This window comes from Equus quagga, unplaced genomic scaffold (assembly GCF_021613505.1).
Source record: "Equus quagga isolate Etosha38 unplaced genomic scaffold, UCLA_HA_Equagga_1.0 268.1_RagTag, whole genome shotgun sequence".
Classification (NCBI taxonomy): domain Eukaryota; kingdom Metazoa; phylum Chordata; class Mammalia; order Perissodactyla; family Equidae; genus Equus; species Equus quagga.
The window spans coordinates 2,031,758-2,046,948 of record NW_025799869.1 but is presented as its reverse complement, the minus strand read 5'-3'; the positions used below and the strand labels follow the sequence as shown (position 1 = coordinate 2,046,948).

The window sequence follows — 15,191 nt, the reverse complement described above, 5'->3', positions numbered from 1 at the left end:
CGTGTGTGAACATGTGTGTATGTGTGAGTGGATGTCTGTGAGAGGATGTGTGTGCACGTGGAAGTGTGAGTGTGTGCACATGTGCACTGACCTTTGTGGGGTTTCCAATCTCTTGGCCCCTCGACCTGCTAAGGGCTCCTCTGGGTCCCGTTCCCCCTTATCCAGCTCGTAGCTGGTGGTCCGTGGAGCCAGCCTCCCTCCTTTGTCTCGTGGCCTCTGTCATGGAAAAGCTTCCACCGATGTCTGTCCCAGTGATGCCTCTGCTTCTCTGTCAATGTGGGCAGACGACGCTGTTGGCTAAAGAAGACCCCACGACCACGATGATCAGAGCTGCCAGAAATTCACTGTTACCAGCCACGCACGGAGGTCCCAGCAGTGCCGGTCACCGCTGTCCCCTCAGGGGCTATTTCTTGGGTCTCAGAGGTGATGGCGTTTCCGTCTCAGAGCAGAGTATCACAGCCCTCGCCCTGGCACACGGGACGACCGCCGTCTCCTGGAACGACAGAAGCCATGTCCCGTGCTGGGCCCGTCAACGCAGCCTTCCCAGGTCCTCCCCACACTGTCATCTCCTCTCTCAATGGTGCCCAACAGCTCTCTGCCAGCTCCTTCCATCGAGGAGGCCAGCTGGCCTCTTTCTCCATCTCGGACGTCCCCGCAGTGGCCCTGGTCCCCTCGAGGTGGCTGCCCTTCCTTCTCTTTCACGAGCAGACATCTGCCCTTGCTCTTTCCATTTCCAAAGGTGACTGAAGACGAGCAGGCTGCCCCTGGAGGCGGGATGTGGGGTGGACGTGCCCCATCTCCTGGCCCAGCCTGGCCTGTGTGTGACAGAGGCAGGGACACCGGCGGCTCCTTCTTACCCCTGCCTCCCTGTGAGAACGGCGGCTGTCACTTATTGGGGCCGCCAGGACAGCTGTTCTGTCCTCGGATGCAGGTGGTCGGGTTTCTGCACAGCGGGTGCGGGTGCTGGCTGGTGGCCTTCCCGCATCCCCGGGCTGGGCTTTCCTGCACGTCCTGTGATCCCCCCGTGTGCCTGTCACGACTGTAATCTGTGGAGTTTACTGTCCCTCCTCTCTGTGTCGGGTGTCGCCTGCCTCCATCCTCACGGCTGCATAACGAGCATCCCCCAGCCGAGGGCCGTGAAGCAGCAGCAACGATTCAGTCATGGCCTCTGCAGTTCCCGGGCTGCTTGGCTGGTGGAGCATGTCATCTCGGGGTTCCTCATGCAGTGGCGGTCACTGTGGCTGGGTCATCTCTGGCTTCTCTGCTCCCACGTCTGGAGGCTGAAGCTGGCTTTCACTTGCTGGTGCTGCTGGTGGGGACACGTGGCCTCCCCATGTGCCTGGGCTTCCTCGGAGCACAGTGGCTGGGCCAGGGCGAGTCTCCTGAGAGAGCCAGGCTCTCCCCTCTATGGCCTGGCCTCGGAGACACGCATCCTCGCTTCCTCAGATGCAGTCATGTGTTTGAGCCGAGGGGAATGAGGCTCCCTTCTGTTGGAAGTGGTGTCAAGGATTTTTGGACGTGTTTGAAACCACTGCAAAGTCCTTTAGGGACTGTCTGAGTTTGCTAGGGCGGCTTAAGTAACAGGAACCTATTCTCTCACCGGTCCAGAGGCCAGAGCCTGAAATCGACATGTGGGCATGGCTGCTTCCTTTTTAGGGGCTCAGCGCAGAAGCCGTTCCAGGCTCTGGCGTTCCCGGCATCCTCGGGGTTCCTTGGCTTGTAGCTGTACCTGTCCGATCTCTCCTCCCCCTTCTCACGGCCTTCTCCTCTGTGCATCTGGGTCCAAATGTCCCTCTGCTCTCAAGGCCACCAGTCTCTGGATTTAGGCTGCCTCCCACCCCCTCACTCCAGTATGACCTCACCTCAACTTGATTACATCTGCAAAGACCCTATTTTCAAACAATGGCACGTTCACAGGTTACGGGGGACATGACTTTTGGGAGCACTGTTGGCCCAGCACAAAGATGCTTTCCTGGTGCAAAGAGTTTGGTGCGATGCGGGAGGGGCATTCATGGAGCTGTAGGATTGGGGGAAACGGACAGAGGAGCCAGCACTGGGCAGCTCAGGAGTGACATCAACGAGCCCAGAGTTGCCGTCCCTCTGTGTGCGTCAGGACAGGCTGGTAACAAGCACCCCACATCCAGTGGTTCACACACACAGTCATACTTCTCTTTCACTCGAAGTTGCCTGCAGGTCAGGGCGAGGCTCCAGCCGCTTCTCCACCACGTGCCGGCTCCGTGCTCCACGGGCTGGATCTCGCAGCACCTCCACCAGTGTGTGCCCGCGGCTGCAGGGAAGCAGAAAGCAGAGAGCATCACACGCTGGTGTTGCGTGTCTTCTGCTTTTCTTTCAAGAGCCCAAGCAACTCCTGGCCACGTCTAACTTCGAGAGAGCCGGTAACTGAGATCTCCCTGTGCGGCTGGAGGGGAATCAGGAGAGAAATGTGTCCGGCTGCACCCACCGGCAGCAGGGAGCCGCACGCCCGTGCGCAGAAACAAGCAGGTAAGGGACGTGGGGATCCTCAGGACTTCTCTCCTCATGGACCCAGGCCTCTCACACGGCTGCATCTCTCACGGCCCTGCAGCGAGGGGTGGCCCTGTGGCTAAGTTTGCATTAACTGATGCGGGAACAGAAGACACGTGTGACCTTGGGCCTGGGGCATGCGTCCTCCGTGCTCTCCCTCCTTCCTTCTCGTTGGTGGAAACTGTGGCAACCCCAGGCGGGTGGGGAGCCGTGTGGTCTGCACAAAGTGCGGCCCTAGGACTGGCCCCAGTGACTGCTACCTCCGCGAGGAGAGGGGAGCAGGTGCCAGAAAGCAGATCAACTGAGTCTCCCAGCATGCTGTTCAGCTCAGGTAACGTTTTCTTTGTAAAATGAAACTTTCTTGACGAAGGAAGCAGTATGTTGATTCACACTGTGGTCAAGTGTCTTATCTAGTTTCAGACCAGCCACTGCGGGTAACGCTGCTCCAGGGGATGGTGGGACAACGGCCCGGAAGAAGATCCTGTCCCTGAGCCGTGCACGGGCCCACCCAGCCTGCTGGCCTGGGCACAGCCGTGTGAGAGCCGAGCCCCTTGTCTGCCAGCCCTGAGGTTCCAGGTCTGCTTGTCCCCTCACCGACGCTCACATCTAATGGGCGTCTCATGAGGGCAATGGATGGACCACGGGCACCAGTTGTTGTCACTTCCAAGTTACGCATTCAAACCAGGGTTCTTCTGCCTCTACGGTCTTCAGATTTTGGCAATATTCCTGTGCGGTTAAGAGTGTGGGCTCTGGGGTCAGTCCTGACTACTTGCTGGGACCCTGGGCACATTACCCAACCTGTGAGCCTCCGCTTCCCCATTGATTGGCCTGGTAATGGCGGGACCGCTACCTCACCAGGCTGTTAGGAAAAGCAAGTGAGAGGATGTAAGTGAAAGGCTCAGCAGAGTGCCTGGTGCAGAAGTGTTCGACCGAGGCTGTTATTTCCATCACTGCTACTGTGAATGCCACTAAAGAGGAACTGTCATCATGAAGGCCTCTCCATGAGGGAGAGTCTGCTGCAGTCTGGATTCCATGAGTGACTACAAACCTTCTAGTGCTGAGATGGAGGAGTGCAAATGAGGGTTTCCCAACATGCTCCTGAAGTTTTGAGTTAATGCTACTGTCTGAAACTCTTTACGTTTATATTCAGTCCAGAACCACGGGAAACTCTCCCCAAATACCACACCCTTTGAGTTAAGGGGAGACTTCCTAAATAAGCCATGCAATTCAGGGTGGAGAGACCCCTGGACCCCAGTGCAAACCTCTTAGGACTTAAGAAACAATCAAGAAGGGGCTAGACTGGACTTTAACATCCACGAAGTCTGCAAAATGCCCCCTGGCCTGTTAGTCGAGCAGCGGGGAGAGAAGGAGGGGGCAGTGGGCAGCTGGCCTCAGCCTCAGATTGTCCCCTGGGTGTGACCTGAGCAGCTGCCACAAAAGCAGACTGCCAGGGGTCACTGCGTCACTTCTGCTTGGTTTGGCCCCATTTCCAGCAATGAAAGTTCCATCAGAGCGAGCACTGCACTTGGCGAGGGGCGGAGTCGCTGTGGTGACATCTGTGTACGGGGGGCCTGGGGCTGCCGGCTCTGCTCCCGCTGTGGCCCTGGCACATTCTCTGCACAGGACCACGCTGGGCTTCAGGTTGTGCTCCGCAGGGTGGAGCCCGTCTGAGGATGATGTTTGCAGTCCTGACCCCAGGGAGGGAAAGCCTCGGTCCCTGCACGGGGTCAGGGTGTGCACAGAGCCCCTCCTGGGCTTTCTGGGCCTGGTGGAGATGGCTGTCCAAGGGAAGTCAGTGGCCATAGGGACCCGGCACCAGGGGGTTCCTCGGAGCCCCCCTAGAACTGCCTTGGGCCTGGCCATGCGGCCCCTCATCCATCGCTATCAGCTCGAGGGAAACGCCCCTAGAATTCCTTTCCTCCTTGTCGTTGTTGCTTTTGGGGACCCCCCCCCACATTCCAGCTTTGATGTCTGGGGAGGGTGTGTGTGTGTCATAGCTGTTGCCACGCCCCGTATTTCAGGGGTTCTCAGGGTGGGGCATGCCGCAGACGCCCCGGAAGTTTGCTGGAGTGTCCATCACCCTGCCTGCCCCATGAGTGGGCCATTCGGGAGGTCTGGGCACCGAGAATTTGCGTTTCTGACAAGTTCAGGTGAAGGGGGCCTGAGGGGTGCTGTCCTATATGGACAAACCCTGTGTGTCAGGGCCGGGAGCACCTGCAGCCGCACCCCAGCTTGCATCCCTCGGAACCCCAATTTACGGTCCCTGACTAAGGGTCTGTGGTCAAATAAGTTTGAGGTCCGTGGCACCCCAAACCTCTCTCTGGGAGATCCAGGACACGCTCGGACAGAATGAAAGCCCGACCCACCCTGCAGTAAAGCCCCAGGCTGGCGTGACCCGACCCGCATTTCCCAAACCCGTGGGAAAACGCAACACCCCCGTTCCATCACCCCTTCCACCCTGTGTAGGGTCCCATCAGGTACTAGTTTGAGAACCAGAGCTTGCCGTGTCCCCAGGTGGCTGCTGCCGCCGTTTGCAGGTGGGGAGGAGCCTCTTATCCATGTGTCGCCCGCAGATCCACAGCCGAATCAGACTGTGTGAGTTTGCATTCGCGCCAGCCGGACCGGCCCGCCCTCATCAGACTGCACCTTGATCAAAGGCCTGCTGATCCAGGACCACCAACAAGAGCAGACCAGTCAGCGCGTTGCTGACAGCCGCCCTGCAGAGGACGTGGGTGCCGCCTGCATCCCCTGAATCCAGTTGTGAGGAAACACTGGACAAACCCAAGTCCTGGGAGAGCCTACAAGACGAGGGGCCCAACCTCTTGGATGCTGTGTCAAAAAGCGCCCGCGTCACAAACAGGCTCAGGAATCACTTCAGGTTGAAGGAGATGGAAGATGAAGGCTGGATGCGCCACGACCCTGGGCTTCCTCACTGCGAAGGTCATCACGGGGACAGTCGACAAAATCGCGCCACGGTCTGTAGGTCAGATGGTAGCTGCGCCTCTACCAATGTTAGTTTCCTGACTTGATTTTACTGTGATTTATGGATTGAGGAGAATATCCTATTTCTGGGAACTAGACGCTGCAGTATATCGTGGTCAAGAGGCAGCACACTCGAGTTACTGTCAAATGGTTCAGAGAAACACGCATGGGTGTGAGGAAGCGAGAAGACGATAAGAGTTCAGTGGACGGGGGCCGGGGAACGGCACGCAGGAATGCTTTCTCTGCTGGTCCTGCAACCGTCCTATGTTGGGAGTTTCGTCACAATTAAAAATTTTAAAAGACCTCCGAAAGCCAGGGAGTGAAGACAGAAGCTTCCACCCGCTCCACTAGGACAGGCCAGCAGGGCGCTCGGCCCCACCCGGTCAGCGGGGGCCGGCACCGTCCCCGTGGCTGCCCTCTCCCCACTGGCGTGGGTCAGCCCACAGCCGCAGGGAGGGAGAGACTGACGTTGGTGGAAAGAAGCTCCAGTCTGAGCAGGTGAGGTGGCAGTCCACGCTGCCCGGGTGGAGCTGGGACTGGGGACCAGGGGGCATGGGAGAGCAGCGTCCGCCGGGACACCCGAGACCCGTGTGAATGTGAAGCCCTATTCTGTGCGACAAGGGGAGAGGGGACTAGCAGCCTGCACCCTGCCCTCTCAGATTCAGAGGTCATTTAGGAAATGGCCACAGCCTTGATGAGTCTCGAGGTTATGTATCCAGTCCAGATGTCCCACATCTGCCACTGCCCAGCGGTGACTCCCCAGGTGCCCCAAACCTGTGATGGTCCAGAACAGAGCCTCGCACGGCCCCTGGCTTGCAGTTCATCCTTCGGTCCTCAGCCTGGGCTGTGCTGCCCCCGACACGGTCCCCTGTGATGTGCCCCTGCCCCACCCGTGCCACCCACACCTCTTGGCCTGGCTTGAGTCTGCTGTCCTCTGGGCCGGGTTCTCTCGCAGCGCATTACACACCCGCAGGCACATGAGCACCACCCTGACCTTGTTAACATGCGGACTCTCGGTCCGTAGGGCCGGGGCAGGGCCTGAGGCTCTGCATTTCTGACAAACTCCCAGGGAAGCCGATGCTGAGGTCCGGGGACACCCTGAGCAGCAGGGGCCTGTGGGTCCATCGGGTGGCGCTGCGTCAGGCAGAGATGAGGGGCTGTCACCGCTATGGCCACCGAGAGTGCGATCATGGATGGAGGTGGAGGAATCGGGCGCACCCGCTGGTGGAGCCACCCTTGCCTGGGACGGACGCCTTGTGGAGCACCGTCTGTGTCCAAGATGGGCAGTATTTTGGAGAAAGTTGCCCTGTAGGTCCCTTCAAGTTTAAATATGCCTGTGAGTCTGTAAGAAAAAATAATCCATCTGCCTTCTATTGTGTGTCTGATGTGAGGAGGTCAGAAGAGCAGAGGGCATGCGGGGCCCCAGGGCATTCCTAACTGGGAAGGAAGGTAGGCAGGCAAGCCGCAGGGGCTGCCTGCGCTCGCTGGGCGCTGCAGGGGTTGTGTCTCCGGCAGCTCAGCAGTCGGCCCAGGTTCCACCCTCGGGTGGCCCAGGTCATGAGCTCTATGTGAGGTCTGCCAGAGGCTGCTGAATCCCAGCTCCGTCATTAGCTGTGTGACCTTGGGCACGTCGTTTGTCTCCTGAAACTAGTCTGTAGATTGGGCAGGAGTGTCCCCCTGGCACGGACGCCCGGGTGGTGGTTCTGTTCTCCCCGTTGTTGGCACTTCGCACTGCCCTTCTCCGTGGGTAGCAAGCCCTGCAGAAGGAAGACACTTGCCCCCGCCTGGCTCCTCAGGGCTGCCCGTCGATGGCAGGGCGGTGGGAGCTCATTGCCGCCAGGGCGGCTGCTCCTGGGCATTGACGGCTGCCTGTGACTGTGCTGCGGGCTCCCTGGAAACATGGGGCGGGGACTCGGAAGGATGTGGATCCAGCTGTGAAGAGACTGCTTTCCGGATCTGGAAGCTATATCCTCTTTGACCACAAGATGGCACCCCGCAATCACGATCCCCGGGACAGGCACCATCAGGCAGGGGCTCCCAAGGAGAGCCAAACACTTTTTTGAAATCTTTTCACGTAGATGATCTCCTTATCCTTCGTGGACGAAATGGTTTGTCCCAAAAGCTCTAAAAAAGGTTTTACAGAGAAGTTCATCTCACTCCTCTTGGTGACGAGCGAGCTCCAGAGCCAGCCAGTCTGGGTTCAAATCCCAGCTTTGTCACTTCCTGGCTGTGTGACCTCTGGGAAGTTGCTTAACTTCTCTGTGCCAAAGTTTCCTCATGTGACAACAGTAGCTACCTAACAGGTGAGTATGAGGATTAAGTGATGTTTTTAAAGTGCTCGGAATAGAACAGGGCTCGTAGCGAGCCCTCTAAAAGTCTGGTAAATAAAATCATAATTCCAATTTCACTAATAATAGTGTATTCAGGAGCTCCTTGTTCTTCCAAATGGGTGAAATTCAACACTGAAAATTGAGTTGCACCTACAAGAGTCGCAAAAACAGGCTGAGTACACTTAAATATTTTGAATTTTAGAATTCCTGATGTATTTTGTCAACAATGGAAACAATTCTCATAATTTATTGCTGTAATTCATTTCTGGAAAATAAATATTTTTGCCAAAAAGGGAGTGAAACATTTAATTGGGGAAAAGTATAGTGAAGAAAATAAAAAATCATGGATTAGGTCCTGTGACTTCAAGACACAGCCGTCCTTTCTGATGGTCATGCGCTGTAAACGCTCTGGCACGATCAGAGACACATACACTTGCTCCTCGCTTTTCCACATTGCATCGTGAGGCTTTACCATGAAATACTCTTCCAAACATTTTTCATGGCTGCTTAATGTTTCCTTTATGGCTGTGCCATGATTAGCGCTCGTCCCTCTTGTGGTTTCAGATTTTCGCTATTAGAAGAGCCATGGCAATAAACGTTTCCTTGCAATATGCATTTCTGGATGCGCCTCCTTAGGAGAACTTAAGGCGAGTAGATTTAATGGGACAACAGCCCGCACTCTTTCTCCCTGACACTTTCTTTCTGCCGTGCACTCACACTTTTTGCTACAGGTCAGAGTTCAGTAAGCAGCAAAAGCTCGGCACTTCGAGCCCTGCCTGCTAACCGCAGCTCCGAGAACCTGCTGCCTTTCCCGGGCGCGTCCACGCACTTCCAATATCTTTCTGAGCATGGGGTGGGGGGGCATTCAGTCCAGAAGGTCTGCAATTCTGTTCACGTATCATATGCTGTGTGTTCACGTCTTGGGGACGGCGACCACAGTAGCCGCACTTCCTGTGTGCTCTTAGAAAAGACAGTTCGCCCCAGACTCGAGTGCCTGCAGGGCCAGGCAGGGCCACCTGTGCCAGCAGGCCCAAGGTGACATTTGGGGCTCATCTAGGGTGACATGGAAAGTGCATGCCGCCCACTCCCACCCACACAAACAAACAAGTCAGAGCTGGATTTTTAGTGGTTTCAGAACACTGCCACCAAAAGAAACCTGAATGTGGGCCGAATGGTGACCAGGCGTGACCTTCAGAAACTCCCCGTGGGCTTCGGGAAGGGCAAAGGGCAGCTCTCCGCTGTGTGGGGGAACCCGAGGCTCAGGAGACCCAGGCAGGTGGCCAGGCAGGGGGCACCACTTCTGCGGCTTCTCGGGTTTCCAGCTACAGCGAGAGCTGCTGTGTCACTGGCCATGGCTGTGACGCGGGTCACAAATCATTTCTTACTCAGGATACAGAAAGTACCAAGTGCGTGGAGGTCCTCTGCTGACGCCCCATCTGTTTCAGGGATTTCACTGAGCTGAGGGGACCCTCTCACATGCTATCTAATCGCTCTCCGGGGAATAACTGCTCCTTCCAGAAAGCCCCCTGCTGCGACGGACCACAGACGTCCGGCTGGTGGGGCTTTCCCTTTCTGTGTTTCCTGTTTCCTGTCTCAGCTGCCATCCGAAGCCTCCCCATCTACAGACCTCACATCTCACCTGGGTGTGTGTGTTGTGTGTGTGTGTGCCTGCACAACTCCCCGGGCGTGGCAATGGGTGGGGGGCATCCTACTGTGGCCCATGGCTGCTGGCCCACATTTGACATATCAGAGAGGATGCTGCTAGTTTTAAGTAACAGGTGTGTGTCTTGCAAAGTTTCGGTTTCTTGTTTGAGTTAATGTAGTATTGTCACTGACTCATTGCTGTCCACCCCACCAGCCACAAGGCTTTTGGAAAACTCCTCTTGAAACCCAAGGAGACCGATCCCGCTTGGAGAAGGGGCTGACGGGGTGGGGGTGGGGCGGGGGAGTGAGCCATGCGGGGACTGTTAGCACAGGGGCGACCCAGACTGCCCCAAGGGCCCTGTGCCGACGAGGAGATGCCGTGCTGGCCCTGCAGAACCAGGGACCCCAAGGAGGCTTGCCCTAAGGATGCTCATCTTTTAAGAGCCTGGCCCCTTTATTTTGCTTTTCAAACTTCAGTTTCTTTTCAAAGATTGCAAATGCAAAGGGCCACAGGGGACAGGCAGGTGACCTAAAGGAAGGAAGACGCTGGGTTCAGTGGCTCAAATGGGCCTGGCAGGGACTGCGGTGAACCGGAGAGCAGGGCCCAGTCTGGAGGTCCCGGTGCCCCCTCACTGAGGGTTAGTGTGGTGAGGGGGAGACCACAGGCACACAGCGGCCAAATCTTCCCACTTTCCAAGAGAAGCTGGAAATCCAGATTTTTGGGGAGACGTGAAAGCTGCCCATTGGAAAGGTGGCAGTGGCTTTGACTTCTCCTGAGACGTCCACATAGCGAAGGACTCAGCCTGCAGGCAGCAGGGACTCTGTGCTGCCGGCCGGCCCTGCAGCCTCTGGTGGCCGTCCTCACACGGGGAGTGAACCTGCTAGTTAACTGTCGTGTGTACCTGCTCTGAAAGGAAACAGTTTGAGAAATTGCAACGGAGTCTGTCTCATCAAGTTTACTGCTTACTCAAAGCCCGTTTCTTTCCACCCCCAAATCAGTGCTGACGCTCCAACATTTTAGTGAGGCCCTGAGAGTGACTGAGACGCGCGTTTCCAAGAATGTGTTAATAACAACAATTAAGCCCTCAACATTTCCAAAGGGTTTTTAAAGCAGAGCATCTCTGAGGATGTCCCTTTAATGAAGTGGCCATCACCCGCATTGTTAAGGTTGAGGGGAAGGTTTACGGGGTGCAGCCACAGGGCACTTGGGTGACATCACAGCCTCCGAGGACTTGGGGCTCCTGCAGGCGGAGACCCTGGCTGAACGTCCTCTGGACCCCCTACAGTGGGGGCAGGTGGGGCATCTGCAATGGTCAACCGCCTTCCTTCCACCTTGGGACAGGCCAGGAGGGTATCTGAAGGTAACCCAGGACGGGGATCCGGCACAGCCCACGCCCCCGGGGTAGTCTGACCCCACATGGGAGACGGGCGGTCCCAGAGCCAGGAGCCTCTGCATTTGTCTCAACTGCAAGGCCGTGGGGTGGTTTGGTGGAGGGCCAGCTTTGCCTCCATATAAAATGTTTCTTTCCAAATTGAGGTGAGGGCTTTGGGGCCATTCACACTGACCTAATAAACCCATGTGAAGCCATATCCTATGTCAGAAAGGTGGTTTTCCTGAAATTGAATACCTCAAAAACGCCGGCAAGTAGAATCGCCCCAGGGGGCTGTCAATCAGCCCTCTTCCTTCAGAGTGGCCTGGTGCCAACTGGGATCGCCGCGCCCTGCCCCCTCCCCGCGCAGTCAGGCCTGTCCGTGGCCTTCTTCTGGGAGGAGGGACTGAGGGCCGATTTCTAGCGTCATAAATGGGGGGCGGGCAGAAAGCGCTAAGACGTCAACTAAGTATTTGCAACGTTTCCTGGAGAACTGGAACTAATACGTTTTAGGAAATGTTTAATGCTTTAAAAAAGAGCAATACCTAAGTCTCAATCACTTAAAAAGAAACATATCGTACCCAGTCAAGGCACATCATCATTTTATATACCAGCCAGCAAGCAAGAAAGGAAACAGTAACCAACAAACGCCGCCCCCGCCGGCGGAATCAGGTGGCGCCGCCTGCCGCAGCCGTCCTCGGCCCGCGCCACCGGGGGGCGCACGACGCCGCTCCCGCGCTCGGCCCTGTGCCGGCAAGTGCGTCTGCCTCCAAGTGCAGAGCAAACACTTCCCTTGGAGGAGCCCAGAAATACGTGTATGTCCCCCACCCACCGAAGTAGGCCTGAATGGGAAGACCAAATCCACCCGGCTGTTTTCTTACCCATCACCGCCCAGTCCTGCAGCCGAGCCTGGGCTTCCGGCGAATCCCCGGGGCCGTCCCACGGTCTGCCCAGTCTCCAAGACCTCACTTGGAAAAGGGGGTCCAGTGAAGCGCACCCCAGCACATGTTTCACTGTAGTGCAGAGAGATGCCGACACCAAAGGGATGCGCTCAGTGGGGAACCGTCTGAAAGCGCCGACTTGTAGGTCCAAGATGGTCACATCACAGCAACCTCTATTAAACTCTTTCAAGATCTCTTCCAGTTTCATTACCCTATTGCTGGAAAACAAGCTTTTTATATGTGCATATTTAAGTAATTAAAAATGTCAAAATAGCAGAAGAAATATGGACTCCTCTCCTTTAGTACTGGGTCGGAGTCTCCTTTCTCCCCTGCCCCCTCCCTGAGTGGTTTTTGCAGCCCTTATTCGGACTGTCACTAATGCGCCGCTTCGACGGGGCTCAGCGCACCCTGCAGGGGCCGCTCGTTGACCAGAGGGCCGGAGGCCAAGCCGTAGAGGCCAGTGGAAGTGAGGGGGCAGCGGGAGGTCAGGATCTTCTGGCCGGCCTGTAGATGGCGCCCCTGGAAAGCGATTCTGCGCGGTGTTCCCAAGCTCCGGGGACAGTAGCCGCGGGGTCTCGGCGGAGTGTACCTGGCTGCGTAGACGGTGCAGCAGCACCATGTTCTTTCCAACTCGCGCGGCTGCTCTGCACGCGTGCGAGGACCGGGTGGGGCGGAATTACATGCAAACGTGCCGGGACGGCAGCGGGGCCGGTGCAGGGGGCGCGCACCGAAGGGCGCAGGAGCGGCACGCGGCCCCGATCCTCACGCGCGGCAGGGCCCTGCCCACCCCACCCGGCGGCAGGTGGACAGTGTCGCTATGAAGAGAAAGCCTCGATTGTCCCTCCTGCAAACTGCCACACGCCGGGCCTCCACTATTGTGCGTCCTCCATAGAAATGCAAACGAGCCGCGTGCGCCGGCCGCAATCTGCTCGCGCGCCCGGCGCCCCGCAGCGCTCGGCCACTGGCGGGGAGGTTGGCTCCGACCTTCCAGCACGGTGGGGTCGAGGCGTCGAGTGCGCAGGAGGCCTGGCGCGGCGCTCGGGGGCGGGCGTGTCAGCTGGAGGGGCCTGTGCTTCGGCTTTTTACAGGCTTAAAGCCAGTGCTGCACTTCTTACTTTAAATTCTGGCTTAAAAGCAACATTCTCACAAACTCCAAATTAAACGTAAAGAGAAAATAGAAAGGTGCCAACAAAAAGGAATGCAAAAGAAAATTCTTTGGATTCTTCAAAGGTGCATTTCACAAATCGCAGCGTCCTATCAGCAAGCAAGGTTTTTTTTCTTTTTTAAATTTTTTCCTTTTAAGGACTTAAAAAAAACAGAAAGGCGAGATGAAATCTGCAGGCACCAGTCTGCCTGGTAACACCCCGACAAAAGCGGCAGATTTGAGGCATTGTCATCCCCCGCGCCCCTCCCCACGTGGCCTTCTGGCACGAGCCGCGGGCCGCCGCCTCATTTGCATCAGAAAGCGGGCGTCGGCCAATGGGCGCGCAGCCTCGCGCCAGCTGGCGGCGCCGCGGGCCCGGCCTATATAAGGGCGCGCGGCGGCACCGGGGCGCACTCGCTGGCGGTGGGCGCGCCGGGTTGGGCTGCGGATCTCGCCGTCCTCTCTCGGGTCTGCTCCACCGGCTCCTCTTGTGGATAACTTGCTGCTTGCCGACCGCACCATGACTCTGGAAGAAGTTCGCGGCCAGGATACAGTTCCGGAAAGCACGGCCAGGTGGGTGGGCGCCGGACGTCTCGGGGTACGGGGAACCTGGCCCTGCCCTGTCCGCTGCTGGTCGGGCGGCAGCCTTCGGGCCCTGCCGGGGTGGGAGCCCCACTGGGTGGGAGCCGGGCGCGGGTGTGCTGGCTGGGCTGGGTCGCCTGGGGTACGTCCCTGGGGCTGGGGCGCGTGGGGTGCGTCCTTGAGGCTGGGACCCTGCCGCGCCCTCTGGCCAGTCTCCGCTCACGCGCTGGCTCGTCCGCAGGATGCAGGGCGCCGGGAAAGCGCTGCACGAGCTGCTGCTATCGGCGCAGCGCCAGGGCTGCCTCACCGCCGGCGTCTACGAGTCCGCCAAAGTCCTGAACGTGTAAGTGTAGACGCGGTCTGGGTGGGGCGACCAGGGGCAGGGGAGCGGTGGGGAAACCCCGGAGGCGGCGGCGGGGGCCCCCGAGCTCGCCGCCCCGACCTCACCACCCTCTCCCTGCCCGCGCAGGGACCCCGACAACGTGACCTTCTGCGTCCTGGCCGCCGACGAGGAGGACGAAGGCGACATCGCGCTGCAGATCCACTTCACGCTGATCCAGGCGTTCTGCTGCGAGAACCACATCGACATCGTGCGCGTGGGCGACGTGCAGCGGCTGGCGGCGATCGTGGGCGCCGGCGACGAGGCGGGCGCGCCGGGAGATCTGCACTGCATCCTCATCTCGGTGAGTGTCGTCTCCTCCCCATTGTCGCCCCTGCCCCCGCCAGCGGCTAGCAGCCAGCCAGGCTGACCCTCGCTCTTCCCGCAGAACCCCAATGAGGACGCGTGGAAGGACCCTGCCTTGGAGAAGCTCAGCTTGTTCTGCGAGGAGAGCCGCAGCGTCAACGACTGGGTGCCCAGTATCACTCTCCCCGAGTGACAGCCCTGCGGGGGTCTTTGGTCTGATCGACGTGGTGACGCCCCTTGGCGCCTAGCGCGCGGCTGGCTCTGTGGATGCGCCCTCGGAGGGCGCGGGAGTGCGGAGTTGGAGACTGGCAGGCGGGGCGCGCGTGGAGAGCGGCGAGGAGGTGCGGCTCCCTCCCGAGGAGGGGGCCTGGCGGCGGCAGGGGCAGGCTGGCCCCGAGCCGAGGACTCTACAAGTGTGGGGAGCTGCTGCTCGCCCAGGAGGGCCGGAGGCGGGACGTTGGCCGCGGGGCCGGGAAGGACGGACTGGCCCGGCAGGCGTGACTCAGCAGCCTGCGTGCGCTCTCAGCGGGAAGGAAGGGAAAGGAGAGTCAAGCGGCCTGGACTTGCACGGTTACCGGAGCTCTGGCGGACTGAGCGGTCTGCACTGCTGTCTCTAAACGGATCCGGGCGAGGCGATGCTTCATTTCTAAAGGATTATGCTGCGGCAGCACTGAAATTTACAATAAACTTACTGAAACAAACTTACTCTCTTTTCTGAGGGTGGGGGATCCTTGTCTGAGGGGGAGGTGGTTAGCAGGATTGCAGAGTATTGCTGGAACTCATGGAACTCCAGGACACCTGTTCCATCTTCCTGTCCGGGCTGAATTACAGCTCCTGGGAGGGCGGTGGAGGTGGGGGAGGGGACGCTGGCCGGTGTTAGGGCAGAACTTGAGCTCTGCTCCTGTTTGTCTCCTTTTAGGAAGATTTAAACTTGCAAAGCAGGAGCATACTTGGGATAAGACATCAGTGCGGCAACTAAAGCCTGGCCGG

General features: G+C 58.2%; 1 protein-coding gene across 1 annotated transcript; it reads left to right on the top strand.

The window, feature by feature from the left end:
• Nucleotides 1-13,346: 13,346 nt before the first annotated feature.
• LOC124233873 (growth arrest and DNA damage-inducible protein GADD45 gamma) lies at nucleotides 13,347-14,902 on the top strand. The gene is made up of 4 exons (XM_046651130.1): nucleotides 13,347-13,507; nucleotides 13,758-13,859; nucleotides 13,986-14,199; nucleotides 14,284-14,902. Exons 1-4 carry the CDS (start codon nucleotides 13,455-13,457, stop codon nucleotides 14,392-14,394), a joined length of 480 nt encoding a protein of 159 aa, XP_046507086.1. The 5' UTR covers nucleotides 13,347-13,454; the 3' UTR covers nucleotides 14,395-14,902.
• Nucleotides 14,903-15,191: the final 289 nt, after the last annotated feature.